Source organism: Dendropsophus ebraccatus, chromosome 6 (assembly GCF_027789765.1).
Source record: "Dendropsophus ebraccatus isolate aDenEbr1 chromosome 6, aDenEbr1.pat, whole genome shotgun sequence".
Taxonomy (NCBI): domain Eukaryota; kingdom Metazoa; phylum Chordata; class Amphibia; order Anura; family Hylidae; genus Dendropsophus; species Dendropsophus ebraccatus.
In genome coordinates, this window is record NC_091459.1 from 15,574,512 (window position 1) to 15,589,261 (window position 14,750).

The 14,750-nt window shown below is 42.1% G+C and overlaps 1 protein-coding gene across 3 annotated transcripts in view; it reads left to right on the top strand.

The window, feature by feature from the left end:
* CHRD (chordin) overlaps positions 1-11,596 on the top strand; it is a 75,856-nt gene extending 64,260 nt beyond the window's left edge. For 2 of the 3 annotated variants that reach the window (XM_069974539.1, XM_069974537.1), the window contains exons 10-23: positions 244-391; positions 958-1,064; positions 1,336-1,452; positions 1,872-2,028; positions 3,415-3,656; positions 4,210-4,323; positions 4,453-4,659; positions 6,836-6,929; positions 8,136-8,186; positions 8,286-8,383; positions 8,471-8,573; positions 9,194-9,348; positions 9,436-9,529; positions 10,316-11,596. In XM_069974539.1, coding sequence (XP_069830640.1) covers positions 244-391; positions 958-1,064; positions 1,336-1,452; positions 1,872-2,028; positions 3,415-3,656; positions 4,210-4,323; positions 4,453-4,659; positions 6,836-6,929; positions 8,136-8,186; positions 8,286-8,383; positions 8,471-8,573; positions 9,194-9,348; positions 9,436-9,529; positions 10,316-10,350 — 1,722 coding nt within the window. In that variant the 3' untranslated portion in view covers positions 10,351-11,596. The remainder of the gene's footprint in view (positions 1-243; positions 392-957; positions 1,065-1,335; positions 1,453-1,871; positions 2,029-3,414; positions 3,657-4,209; positions 4,324-4,452; positions 4,660-6,835; positions 6,930-8,135; positions 8,187-8,285; positions 8,384-8,470; positions 8,574-9,193; positions 9,349-9,435; positions 9,530-10,315) is intronic. The other variant, XM_069974538.1, reaches the window with a different exon arrangement.
* The last annotated feature ends 3,154 nt before the right edge of the window (positions 11,597-14,750 follow it).

Sequence of the window (14,750 nt, forward strand, 5' to 3'; positions counted from 1 at the left end):
GACTCTTTGGTAAATGAAAGGTGGAATCTGATTGGTTGCTAGGGGCAACTGAGCCAGTTTCACTTTACACCATGTTTGATAAATCTCCCCCAATATGTATATACAGTATATCATATATCTTACATAATATTACATAATATAAACCACCCAGCATTGTGGATCCGGAGTTTAGCCAAGGTTTCGCCTGTATGATTATTACGTCCCTGTTCTTACATTATTCATCATTTGCATTTCCCATTGTAGGAGCCAGACTTTGCAGAGGTTTTACCTGATCTTTCTAGCCAAGAAATGCAATGGCTTGCCCAGGGACATTTAGAGATAGCTGTACAGACAGAAGGAAGACACGGACAATGCATTTCAGGCCCTATCACTGTCAGAAAGTCATGTGACAGTAAGTAACTTTATATTATAATAATAATAATAATAATGTAACTTTATATAATAATAACTATATATATATATATATATATATATATATATATATATATATCACAATAAACTATCAATTTAAAATTAAAGGGCAACAGCTGCAAAAAAAAAAATCTTTAAAATAAACTGGTGCCAGAAAATGACAGACATTTGTAATTTACTTCTATTAAAAAATCTCAAGTCTTCCTATACTTATCAGCTGCCGTATGTCCTGCAGGAAGTGGTGTATTTTCTCCAGTCTGACACAGTGCTCTCTGCTGCCACCTCTGTCCATGTCAGGAACTGTCCAGAGCAGTAACCAATCTTAGTAGAAATCCTTTCCTGCTCTCCAGACTGGAAAGAATCCACCACTTCCTGCAGCTGAGTATTGGAAGATTGGGAGATTTTTTAACTTTCTGGCACCAGTTGATTTGAAAGAAAAAAACTTTCGCTGGGGTATCCCTTTAGGTAGTGATTTATTTTATTTTATTTTTTTGTAGCTATTCTCCTGTTTACAATGTTGCTAATACTTGTCATCTTCTACTATAGCACTACAGAGTGTGTTGTCAGGAGGGGACGCTTTGAACCCTACAAAGACAGGATCAGTGGGATCAGCAACTATCACCCTGCATGAAAATGGAACACTGGAGTATCAGGTATGCTATATAGATTATGGGGGGAGATTTATCAAACATGGTGTAAAGTGAAACAGGCCCAGTTGCCCCTAGCAACCAATCAGATTCCACCTTTCATTTTCAAAAGAGTCTGTGAGGAATGAAAGGTGGAATCTGATTGGTTGCTAGGGGCAACTGAGCCAGTTACACCATGTTTGATAAATCTCCCCTTACATCTTTAGGAATTTTAGGTCACTTATATTAAAATTCCATGAGTGTCTATAGGGTTATACTATATCTTGTGTGTTTACAGCTTCAGGTGGCGGGCATAATGAGCGTGGTGACAGCAGTGACTTTAGAGACAAAACCTCGAAGGAAGGTGAAGCGAAACATTCTATATGATCTGACAGAGGATTACTACAATGGAAAGGTATGTACAGAGTTGATGTGTACGGTTAAAGGTATAGACATATCTCATTTACTTCTATTTAAAAAGCTCAAGTCTTCCAGTACTTATCAGCTGCTGTATGTCCTGCAGGAAGTGGTGTTTTCTTTTCAAACTGTCCAGATCAGAAAAGGTTCTCTATGGGAATTTGCTCCAGCTCTGGACAGTTCCTGACATGGACAGAGGTGGCAGCAGAGAGCCTTGTGTCAAATTGAAAAGAATACACCATTTCCTGCAGGACATACAGCAGCCGATAAGTATAGGAAGACGTGAGATTTTTAAATAGAAGTAAGTTACAAATCAAATTTTTCTGATTCATCAGATTAGGACTACATTTATACAGAAATCACACCGGAGTTTATGCCTAACAGCATGTATAACGTTTGCTTTTTCTATAAAACCAGGCTTGGGGATTCTGGACAGGAGCCAATGCCAGAGATCTGCACATGCTGCTTCAGAGTGAGCTCTTCTTAAATGTAGCCACAGAGGAATTCCCAGAGGGCGAACTAAGGGGGCAGGTTACCCCTTTGTTGTACAGTGGACTGTGGGCCAGACATGAAGGTAAGTTTTAAAGTCAGCTTATATGATCAAACAAGACCCTTACAAGTCACATAACGGGTTAAAGGGGTTATCCAGTGCTACAAAAACATGGCCGCTTTTCACCCTCTCTTCTCTCCAGATTGGGTGAGGTTTAAAACTCAGTTCCATTGAAGTAAATGAAGCTTAATTGCAAACCACACCTGACCTGGAAACAACAAAGGGGGAAAGGGGCCATATTTTTGTAGTGCTGGATAACCCCTTTAATTGTTTATTGTATTGTGATCCTGGATCTGAACACCTTTACCCCCATGTTCAGATTAGATTACTCTGTGCACTGATACACGTCTGCCAGTTTGCTTGAGGACCATACAAGGTGCCTTTACTTTCCCTCTTGTCATCTTTTCCTCCCTAATCTTCTCCTACCCTTCCCGTTCCCTAACACATTCATTATATTCCCTCCTTTTTCAGCCTTCCTTACTACGTCCACAAATCTCATGTTTTCTTATCTCATATTTTCTTAATATACCCTACTTCCCCAAAAATAAAACCTAGTAGAGGTTTTGCTGAGTTCCTAACTATAAGGCCTCCCCCGATAATAAGGCCTAGCAAAGTTTTTGTTTGGAAACATGCCCGCAGAGCAGAACACCAGCTGGGATTCTTTTTAGGCCACTGTGGTTGTCCCCAACCTTTACTGTCCATTGCAGAGCAGCTGCATGCAGGACATGAAGACTGTCACCTGCTGCCATTCCCGTTATCCCCTACTGCCAGATATTTAGCTGCACACAATCTGCCATTATCCCGTCACTTGCTGCCATACTGTACACTGTCCCTGCTGTGCTGTACTAGTGTACTGTGGTGAGTTCCCCCTGGTGGCCGGAAGCCGCCATACCGTATGCTCTGTCCCTGCTGTGCTGTACGAATGTGCTGTGGTGAGCTCCCCTGTTGGTTGGAAGCCGCCATACCGTACACTGTCCCTGCTGTGCTAGTGTGCTGGGATGAGCACCCCCTGGTGGCCGGAAGCCGCCATACCGTACACTGTCCCTGCTGTGCTAGTGTGCTGTGGTGATCTCCCCCTGGTGGCCAGAAGCCACCATACCGTACACTGTCCCTGCTGTGCTGTACTAGTGTGCTGTAGGGAGCTCCCCCTGGTGGCCAGAAGGTGCAATACCGTACACTGTCCCTGCTGTGCTGTACTAGTGTGCTGTGGTGAGCTCCCCCTGGTGGCTGGAAGCCGCCATACTGTAAACTCTGTCCCTGCTGTGCTGTACGAATGTGCTGTGGTGAGCTCCCCCTGGTGACCGGAAGCCGCCATATAGTATGCTCTGTCCTACTGTGCATGTGACATGTGAAATATAGATCTTCTTGGAATTTATTGTGTCTTTTTTGTTGTTGTTGTTGCTATTGCAGAACTTCCGATACCTCTGGCTGGACAGTTTGTGTCGCCACCTCAGAAGACAGGATCAGCAGGCCATGCGTGGGTCTCTCTGGATGAGCATTGTCACCTGCACTATCAGATTGTAGTGACCGGCCTGGGACGTGCGGAGGATGCAGCACTAAATGCTCACCTACATGGCTTTGCTGAACTGGGTGAGGTCAGTGACAGCTCCCAGGGACATAAGAGACTTTTGAAAGGCTTCTATGGTTCAGAGGTAAGATTAAAGGGATTGAAGTTCTGTTTTTTTGTTGCATTTTATGTAAGCATCTTATATGTTGAGTTAAAACTTGCAGTAAGAACAAAGGGGTAGTTTAAATTTTTAAATCATCTGGTGCCAGAAAGTGCCAGAGATTTGTAATTTACTTCTATTTATAAAAAAAAAACTTCCAATACTTATCATCTGCTGTATGTCCTGCCGGAAGTGATGGATTCTTTCCAGTCTGGAGAGCAGGAGAGGTTTTCTATGGGGATTTGCTACTGGTCTGGACAGTTCCTGACATGGACAGAGGTGGCAGCAGAGAGCACTGTGTCAGACTGGAAAGAATACATCACTTCCTGCAGGACATACAGCAGCTGATAAGTACTGGAAGACTGGAGATTTTTTTTATTTAAAAAAATTACAAATCTCTGGCACTATCTGGCACCAGTTAATTAAAAAAAACAAAAAAAAACTTTTTTTTTTGTCGAACTACCCCTTTAAATGTTTTTTTGTTTTTTTTTTTAAATCAAAAATTGACAGAATGTATCCAAATGTTTGTTCTCTGTAGGCTCAGGGTAGCGTTAAAGACCTTGATCTACAGCTCTTTAGACACTTGGATGATGGAACGGCCTTCATTCAAGTCAGCACAAAACTAAACCCACGTGGCGAGATTCGGGGTCGGGTGAGTAACACATTCTTGTTGTCCGCAGTTCATAGGCTTCATGTTTTATAAATTGAAAAATATTTTTTTTAAGTCGCTAGACTTTAATACATGCCCCCCCCCCCCCCGGCTTTACTCTTATTATGACAGGTGCACATTCCAAACAGCTGTGAAACAGGAGGAGCAACACAGTCACCCGAAGACATCGAGCGGGAGTTAACTGAGAAGGTCAACGTCCATCACCCTGAAGATCTCCGGAAAGATCCGAGGTCCTGCCATTTTGAAGGAAAATTGAGAGCTCATGGAAGTCGATGGTCCCCTGATTATGACAAAAAGTGCTCTGTATGCAGCTGTCAGGTGAGGGTTGACTTATGATACTATGTACATGAACTGGTATGGTATAAGCAAGACTGCCATGTTGTGGATAAAGGTTTTGACAAGTTTTGTATATTACAATATATGTGGTATATTTCTTTATGGGATATATCTCTATTATATTGCTCCGGTTTAGAACTAAGGGCCTATTACATGGAGCGATAAGTGGCCGATTGTCCCATTATCGTTCCATGTAATAGAACGATGCCAGCTGATCGTTTCTTCAGGTCTAGACCTAATCAGCCAGCAAGGGCTGCATGGACATCGTTAGCGATGTCCATGCAGACCTTGTAAATAAAAAAACTCCTACATCCCTCCGTTCCCTGACATCCTGCTAGATTCATCTCTCTCCTGGCACTGTGTGAAGTCACAGGCCGTTAAGCCAATTGCTGGGACAGAGCCTCAGCACTGTCCCGGTGATTGGCTGAGCAGCACGACACAGTGCCAGGAGCTGGACGAAGCTAGCAGGACATCAGGGAGCGTGGCGATTTAATGAAGGATATTCTCAAGCTCCAAAATTAGTAAAAATCCAAAGTTTTCATTAGAACATGTTAAAAAAATATTCTTAAAAAAACATCGATGTTCACAAGAAAAAATAACAGACGCGTTTCGGACAGAACGTCCTTACTTGTGGCTCCAAAATTAGTAAAAATCCAAAGTTTTTATTAGAACATGTTAAAAAATATATATTTTTTTAAGTTTTTATTAGAACATGTTAAAAAATATTCTTACAAAAAACAGCGATATTCACAAGTAAAAATAACCGCCGCGTTTCGGACAGAACGTCCTTACTCATGGATCCATGGACGTTCTGTCCGAAACCCGTCGGTTATTTTTCCTTGTGAACATCGATTTTTTTTTTTTTTTTTGTAAGAATATTTTTTGACATGTTCTAAAAAAAACTTTAAAAATAAAAATATTTTTTAACATGTTCTAATAAAAACTTTGGATTTTTACTAATTTTGGAGCTGAAGAATATCCTTCATTACATTGCCACGTGTCACCGGGAGTCGGGCCGCTTCAATATAGGACCCGTGAACACTGTCCGTTTGGTGAGCTGACCACAATTGCTGCTCTTGGTATATCAGGGAGCGTGGACAGATATGTAGAAGTTTTTTTTTTTTTTTTACTAGGACTGCACAGACATCGCTAATGATGTCCATGCAGTCCTTGCTTCTTCATTATCGGGCAGTGTGTGGGCCGATTGGCGTTCGCTTACAGAAAGTCATGTAATAGGGCCCTAAGAGTATTCAAAAGTCATAAGCAATAGCATTTCACAGCTACACTACTGAGTGCAACAAAAAGAAACTATTCTGACATAAACCTGTCAAATGTCTGCAGCATAGGCACATTACAGAACAGGCGTGATGAATGGGCCTAACCTGTTGTGAATCACAGTAGGGATTGCAGGACAGACATCTGGCCGTGAGGTTCATGTGACTCTGTATTCTATCCACCTAAGTTAACCCCTGCATGTCTGCAATACTGGAGAAGCTCTATAGTCAGGAGTTCTTATGTAGCTTGCAGCTGCAGTGAATAACAATGACCTGCCATGCGCTATTCATCTTCCTTTTCCAAATATACAGATTAATCTGCGTCTTTTTTTGTAAGGTAACCTAGCGTCTCCTTTGGTTGCATACTGTTACTAGTAATGAGCCGTGTGATCTGTTACAGCTTTACTCCTCTGCCCAATCTCTTAGGTCTTCGCCGGCATCTGGCATACATTAAACTCGCTGCAATGCAATTACAGAATATTTACCATGTCCTAATATATATGGGACCGGCCCCAAATGTAAAGAAAATATGTGTAATAGATTTATTTGGTCTCTGTGTCTGTGGTCTGGGAGTTTCTTAGGTAGTGTGTGAGTTATTAAAGGGGTTATCCAGTTTAAAAAAAAGAAAAGAAACTGGTTTGTGAAATATATATATTTGTAATTTACTCCAGTCTTCCATTACTTATCAGCTGCTGTATGTCCTGCAGGAAGTGGTGTATTTTCTCCAGTCTGACACAGTGCTCTCTGCTGCCACCTCTGTCCATGTCAGGAACTGTCCAGAGCAGGAGAGGTTTTCTATAGGGATTTGCTACTGCTCTGCTCTTTTAATTGCCTATGACCCGGTGAAGCTTTAATAATACTATTTTATCTCCTTTTTTTTACAGAAACGCACAGTTATCTGTGATCCAATTGTTTGCCAGCCTGTAAACTGCACCCAGCCCATTCAGTTGCCTGATCAGTGCTGCCCAGTCTGTGAAGGTAGGTGGTTATGTTAACCTTACGTTTGAGTACCTGCATGATAGTGAGTATACTTTACAAGCCGCGCACCTGTAATATAGAAAGAATTGGGGAGATTTATCCAACATGGTGTAAAGTGAAACTGGCTCAGTTGCCCCTAGCAACCAATCAGATTCCACCATTCATTCCTCACAGACTCTTTGGAAAATGAAAGGTGGAATCTGATTGGTTGCTAGGGGCAACTGAGCCAGTTTCACTTTACACCATGTTTGATAAATCTCCCCCTATATATTTACTGCATAACAAAATAGTGTAAAATATAAGGATTACTAAGCATACATGCAATTGTAGTCCACATATAAAGAAAGACAACACTTCAATTGTAGTAAAAAAAAAAAAAAAAAAAAAAAAAAAAGTGGTTCTTAGTCATTTATTGAAAAAATGACTTGTATGCCAGACCTGATAGGGACTAAACTGATTTTTAGTTCAATTAAGTTTAGTTCCTGCTTTATAAGTGATGCTATCCTTTATATGGGCCTTTAGGGAGACGTTTTTATTAAAGACATGTTCCACCCAAACATAACACTTGATATGTTGCTGCCCATGGTGAGACAAAAAATTCCTTCCAGACTTGTTATTATCTATTCAGTCTCCTTCCCCTAGTTCTCAGCTGCTGCTTTCTGCTGAAGACACAAAAATCAGTGCGTGAGCATTTCTGTTTGTCTCCTCCTCCCCCCCCCCCCCTTCTGAGACAACTGATGTAAACAAGTCCCTGACTGGCTTTATCTGCAACATTGTAGCTTCTTTGTAATGCTGGGAGGGTTAATCTGCGGTGAAGTTGCTGATTAACTCACTGTGAATAACCCTCCCAGCATTACAAAGAAGCTACAAAGTTGCAGATAAAGCCAGCGAGGACTTGTTTACATCAACTGTCTCAGAAGGGAGGGTGAAGGAAGGGGAGACAGAGAGAAAGGCTAACACAGAGATTTTTGTGTCTTCAGCAGAAATCAGCAGCTGAAAACTGGGGGAAGGAGACTGAATAGATAATAACAAGTATGGAAGGAATTGTTAGTCTCACCAGGGGCAGCAACATATCAAAAGTTATGTTTCAGCGGAATACCCCTTTAACTATTCTAAACCTTGCACCCTTTTTCGTGCCTGGTTTATTATGTTATTACGTTTATTACGTGACGGTACATCAACATTTTTTCACGTGTCTTTTTACAGAGAAAAAAGAAAACAAAGAAGTTAAAAAACATGGAAAACCTCAAAATGAAGGTAAGGCTTTTTGGATAATGTTTTTTTTTTTTATTCCCCTCAACCATAAATAATTGTGGCCGCACCTATTCACCTCCTAACTCATTTACTTCCTTTCAGGTTGTTTCTTCAATGGCTTATGGAGAGCAGCTGGCACACGTTGGCATCCAGTAGTTGAACCTTTTGGCGTGGTATTATGTGCCACTTGTTCTTGCAAGGTAAGATGCTATTATTAAGTGCTATTTTCTGTATTCCACCAGTCTGTGTGAAAGCTCCCCCTGACCTAATCGACTTACTTCTTATAGAGTTCCTCACAAGACTTGCACTGCGTGCGAAAAACCTGTCCACGTCTGACTTGTGCCAATCCTATCCGAGTCAACGCAAAGGACTGCTGTAAGAAATGCCCAGGTAAGAAGAAATTACAGCAAGGGTACCAGCAGCAAAGGCATTGTATACTTTAAAAGGCATTTTAAGCCCTTATTGCAGCTTTTACAGCAGGAGTTAATTTTTTATTTATCTTTGTTTTGAGATTTATTTAAAGGGGTACTCCGGCGAAAAAAAAATTTTCATTCAAATCAACAGGTTTCAGAAAGTTCGATTTGTAATTTAATTCTATTTAAAAATCTCATACTTATCAGCTGCTGTATGTCCTGCAGGAAGTGGTGTATTCTTTTCAGTGTTACACAGTGCTCTCTGCTGCCACCTCTGTCCATGTCAGGAACTGTCCAGAGCAGGAGAGGTTTTCTATGGGGATTTGCTGCTGCTCTGGACAGTTCCTGACATGTACAGAGGTGTCACTGTGTCAGACCAGAAAGAATACACCACTTCCTACAGGACATACATCAGCTGATAAGTATGGGAAGACTTTAGATTTTTAAATAAAGGTAAATTACAAATCTACAGAACTTTCTGACACCGTTTAATTTGAAAGAAAAAGATTTTCGCCGGAGTACCCCTTTAATTATTCCTGTAAGATCCCCTATGTATGTTCTAAATACATGAGACTAATATGCTGTCCTCTTGCATAGCAGAAGAGAAAAATCCCATGGATTTGGCAGACAGAATGCAATCCGATCAACCACAACCCTGCAGAATTAAGGAAAGGGAGTATGTAAACAATGAGACGTGGAATCCTATACTGCAACCATATGGCGAAGTGAAATGTATCACCTGTGTTTGTGTGGTAAGTGGGCAACAGTGGTAAAAAAAAGTATAAGGAAATTATAAGGAAAGCTAGAAGGTCCATGTAATGATATATTTCTCTTCATAGGAGGGGGAGATTCAATGTGAAAAGCAAAACTGGAAATGCACTGACCCTGAATGTATTGCAAAGCCAGACAGTATTTGCTGCAGGAACTGCCAAGGTTAGTCTTTCTACCACTGCACTTTCTAGTTCTATAAATTATTATAAATTATTTAGAGACAATAGAGAGACTTATTTTGTCTACCCTGTTTCCCCAAAAATAAGACCTAGTAGAGGTTTTGCTGAAGGCATTAAGAGGCCCGTCGCCTGCCACCATCCCCATTGTCCCCTCCCACCAGATGTAGAGCTGCACACAGTCTGCAGCTATCCCATCGCATTCCGCCTTACCATATGCTGTCCCTGCTGTGCTGTACCACTGTGCTGTGGTGAGCTCCCCCTGCTGGCTGGAAGCCACCATACTATACTCTCTGTCCCTGCTGTGCTGTACAAGTGTGCTGTGGTGAGCTCCCCCTGGTGGCCAGAAGCCGCCATACCATACGTGCTGTCCCTGCTATGCATGTGAAATGTGAATTCTTCTTCATGGAAAAATAAAGCCCCTATTACACGGGGCGATATTGAGGAGCAAACGAGCGCTGTCAGCTAGATCATCTGGGCAGCCCATAGCAGATAGCAGCGGTCCTCTGACGCCACCCCTATTCCAAGGTGCGACGGCAGCAGATCGCTGCTATCCTGGTCATTTGTCTTTCAACATGTTGAAAGACAAATGACAGCAACAATCATCGTTCATGTGGGATTATCGCTGTCTTCTACTACACCAGACAATTATCGTCCGTAACGGCCGATATCGGCTACTTACGGCCGATAATCGTTTAGTGTCATAGGGGCTTTAGACACACTGCATGATCTAATCGAATAAAATTAATAATTTACTATTTTTCTTATCCAGTTGACGACCAGCCTTTGAGTGAATGGAGCTACTAGATACGTAAGGAGAAGACTATCGGTTGTTGGATGAGAAAATGACTACAAAAAGTTGTATTTGAGCACAACTTCTGGACTTTGATACTCAACTGTGGCTAAAGAACTTAAGAAACTGCAGTGATCCGTGATGCCATATCTACACAACCTTTACAGAGCTTCAAGATTATAACCATTTTATGACCTACGAAGGACTTATCTTCCTTTGGTAAGCCTCAAGGCAATCGCCAGACTGTGATGTCATAGTTTTTGGCTACGGCAAGTCATGACATCTTAATGGACCCTGAGATATCAGCTTATAAGCTCATCTCCTACCCCGACTACTGCACATCAGATAGATCTGCTTATATTGGATCATTCACGGCATCTACAGAGCTACAGTGAACTCATCTGGCTGATATCACAACTACGGATGGTGTAGGATTCTACAAGACTCTCCGGTGCCAAAAACTTTCTCGACAATTTAGTTTCAAGACGACTGCGGGACTATGTAATGTTATAACCAAGGCTTTCGCTGACAATTAGGTGTTAGGCTAACAGCAGAACTAGAGGACTTCATGACGGCCATAACCTTATCACTGCGAGGACACCGGATGGTGGAGGGCCCGTTACCATATAACTTATGACTTTTTGAGAGTCATATTTTTACAGATTAGCTGATGTGTTGTATAGAAACAAAACTACAATCTACCTCCTGCAAGACCTAAACAGGTCGATTGCAGAAATGAGCCTGGAAGCAGCACACACTTTTGGGATATATACAGTGTCGGACTGGGGTGTCTGGGGCCCACCAGAGGAAATGATCCTGGGGGCCCACCAATGAAAACCCAGTGAGAAACAACGTCAGTCAGTGTTAGTGCAGGTTGTAAAGATGGCGGCCCACCTGAGGATTCTCCGGTCCTCTGGTGGGCCAATCCGGCTCTGGAGATATACCAAGTAGAGAATGTGCAATGCTCAACAGAGAGTTTCAGAGACTTTTTAATATTTTGCAGATCTGGATAAAAAGTTGCGTGACAAAGGTGACAATATGGATATGGGGATAAGCCATGTGTACATATGTACATGCATAGTGTGGGGATATATGTTGAATGTTTGAACATATACACGTATCTGTTCTGTTGTTTTTTTTTTGTGTTTTTTTTTACCCCACGACTCTATGAGGGATGTGTATTATTTATAGTGCTTTTGGTGGATGCATCGACCGTGCAATTTAATTATTAATGTTGAATGTATTTATTACGTAAATAAACTGCTGAAAACTTTCCATCTATTTATTGGACTCTTTTGAAGGGTATTAAAAGGCTGAAGGATGATGAAGCTGGGTCAAAAATCTGTTTAATATGTTCTCAAGGAGGGCAGCATTATATAAACAATTTCTAAACCCAGGATAACCCCTTTAAAGGTATGTTCACACTGAGTAAATGTGGGGGAATTCCACGGCGGAGAGTTCCGAGAATTCCGCCTGCCTCATTGTCAAACAGAATCTCTATGGAAGGGCTTGCATGCCTCCTCTCTCCGCTCAAAGAATTGACATGTCAATTCTTTGAGCAGAGAGTGGAGGCACACAGGCCCTCCCATAGAGATTCCGTTTGACAATGAGGCAGGCGGAATTCTTGGAACTCTCCGCCACAGAATTCCCCCACATTTACTCAGTGTGAACATACCCTATAGGGGTAGTTCACCAAAATATTCTTTCTTTCAAATTAACTGATGACAGAAAGTGCAACAGATCTTTCCAATTTGGACAACAGCGGAGGTTTTCTATGGGGATTTGCTTGTGCTCTGGACAGTTCCTGACATGGACAGAGGTGGCAGCAGAGAGGACTGTGTCAGACTGCAGAGAACACACCACTTCCTGCAGGACATACAGCAGCTGCTAAGTACAGGAAGAATTAAGATTTTGTAATAGAAGTAAATTACAAATCTCTGGCACTTTCTGGGACCAGTTGATTTGAAAGAATTTTTTTTTTTTTTGTGAACAACCCATTTAATATACCAAACAAGCACTATACAGCCTTTAGTTCATCACCACAGATATCTTTAATTGCGCCTTACATGAAATGTACATAAAAAAAATAAGAAAAATCTTCGAAACTATAACTGTTATCACCACAATTTACTTTGGCCAACCATGCCTGTTATGACTCCAGAAGTGGAATACTAGTACTAGAATACTAAAAGCACGCTAGAAAGCATTGCAGATGTGTCAGCTTAAAGAGGTACTCTGGGCTGGGGTCATTTTTATTGTACGGCCAGGAATGGGGTGGATATAGAAGCCGCCGATCACTTACCTCCCCGGTTCCAGCTCTGGGTCCCGGATCGCACCGCCCCGTTCTCCCGTCCGGATGCCGCTTCCTGGTCTGAGCTGCAGCTTGAGACTCAACGTCTCAATGCAGCTCAGCCATTCAGCGGTCGCAGCAGAGTCCCGCCTCGGGCCGCTGAATGGCTGAGATGCCTTGAGATGTCACGTCTCAAGCCGCAGCTCAGACCAGGAAGCGGCATCCGGACGGGAGAACGGGGCGGTGCGATCCGGGACCTGGAGCTGGAACCGGGAAGGTAAGTGATCAGCGGCTTCTATATCCACCCCATTCCTGGCCGTACACTGAAAATAACCCCAGCCCGGAGTACCTCACTGTTATTAAAAATAACTTTTGACTTTTGTCATTGGACATGTCCAGAGTTATTGATCACAGAGGTTCTTATTGCTGAGACCCACTGTGATCAGGAGATATAGCTGGGGAAGGAGCGCAGCAGCGTGATCCACTCCCCAGCTGGATCTCCTGATTGGCTAGTGTGAACCGTTGCGATCAATAACTTTTGACATGCCTGATGACATGTCTAAAGTTATTTTTAATGACCATGACTCTTTATCTAACTGTAAAGGTGCGTTTACACGAAACGATAATTGGTCCGATCGTACGATTTACGATGTCGGAGTAACCATTTTTTTTTCATAACGATCAGCGTTTAGACAGTACGATACATCGTACGGAAAATTCGCTTTGCGATCGCTTAAGCCTATCTCACACATTGGTTAAATCGGCAAACGACTGTTTACAGGGAACAATCTGCGAATTTTTTGTGAACGATGAACGACGATTTGAGAACATGTTGAAAGATTAAAATGAACGATTTCTCGTTCGTCATTTGATCGTTCGCTGCGCTTACACGTACGATTATCGTTCGAATTCGATCATTATCGCGCAAATTCGCACAATAATCGTTACGTGTAAACGCACCTTTAGTCCCAGCTACTACACTAACCTGCGGTGCCTTTCTGCAGTCAGAGGCTTTGTGAAGATAGGTCTTTGGTTGGGCAGTACTTCACGTACAAACACTTTCCATCTGTGCAAATGCAAGACATACCCGGTTGTCCTCGAAGATCTTTGTTGGTCCTAATTGTTGTTGACCCAAATGTGTCAATATTTGTCTAAGCCTGATAACTTTCTTCATTGCTTGTACTGGTGCGACATAGAGTATTGAGAGTATTAGACAGGGTTGCTTTCTGCAGTGCATATACCATATATACAGAATAAGGCTATGTTCACACAGTGTAAAAGTGCGGCCATTGTTGCAATCATAAAATATACAGCATAAGTGCAGATAAAGGAGAGAAGAAGTGGTACTGTGCAGTAGCCATATACAGAACAAGGCAGATAGTGGAAATGCCCCGACATCATAAAGAACAAGAGAAGAAGTAGATTTTGGTGCCTATATATGCACAGCATAAGGACAGTGCGAATTATCACCAGCCTACAAGAAAAGTTGTCCAGTAACTATATACACGGATTAAAGAAGAACTCTGGCAATTTTTTTTTCTTCAAATCAACTGGTGTCAGAAAGTTGTACAGATTTGTAATTTACTTCTATTTTAACAGCTTAATTCTTCCAGTATATATAAGCTACTGTATGTCCTGCGGGTAGTAGTGTATTCTTTCCATTCTTACACAGTGCTCTCTGCTGCCTCCTCTGTCTGTGCCAGGAACTGTTCAGAGCAGGAGAGGTTTTCTATGGGGATTTGGTTCTGCACTGTCCAGAGCAGTATCAAATCCCTATAGAAAACCTCTCCTGCTCTGCACAGTTCCTGACATGGACAGAGGTGGCAGCAGAGAGCACTGTGTCAGACTGGAGAGAATACACCACTTCCTGCGGGACATACAGCAGCTGATAAGTACAGGAGGACTGGAGATTTTCAAATAAATGTAAAGTACAAATCTATATAACTTTCTGACACCAGCTGATCTGAAAGAAAAAAAATTGCCAGAGTTCCCCATTCAGGGCAGACATTGTGGTGTACTTCCTATAGGTCCATTGACTCAATGTAGTTAGTTAGTGAATATGTGAATTTCCTGAAAGTATACAGAGGTATGGCTGGCTGCACCCACACAGACATGGTTCACATT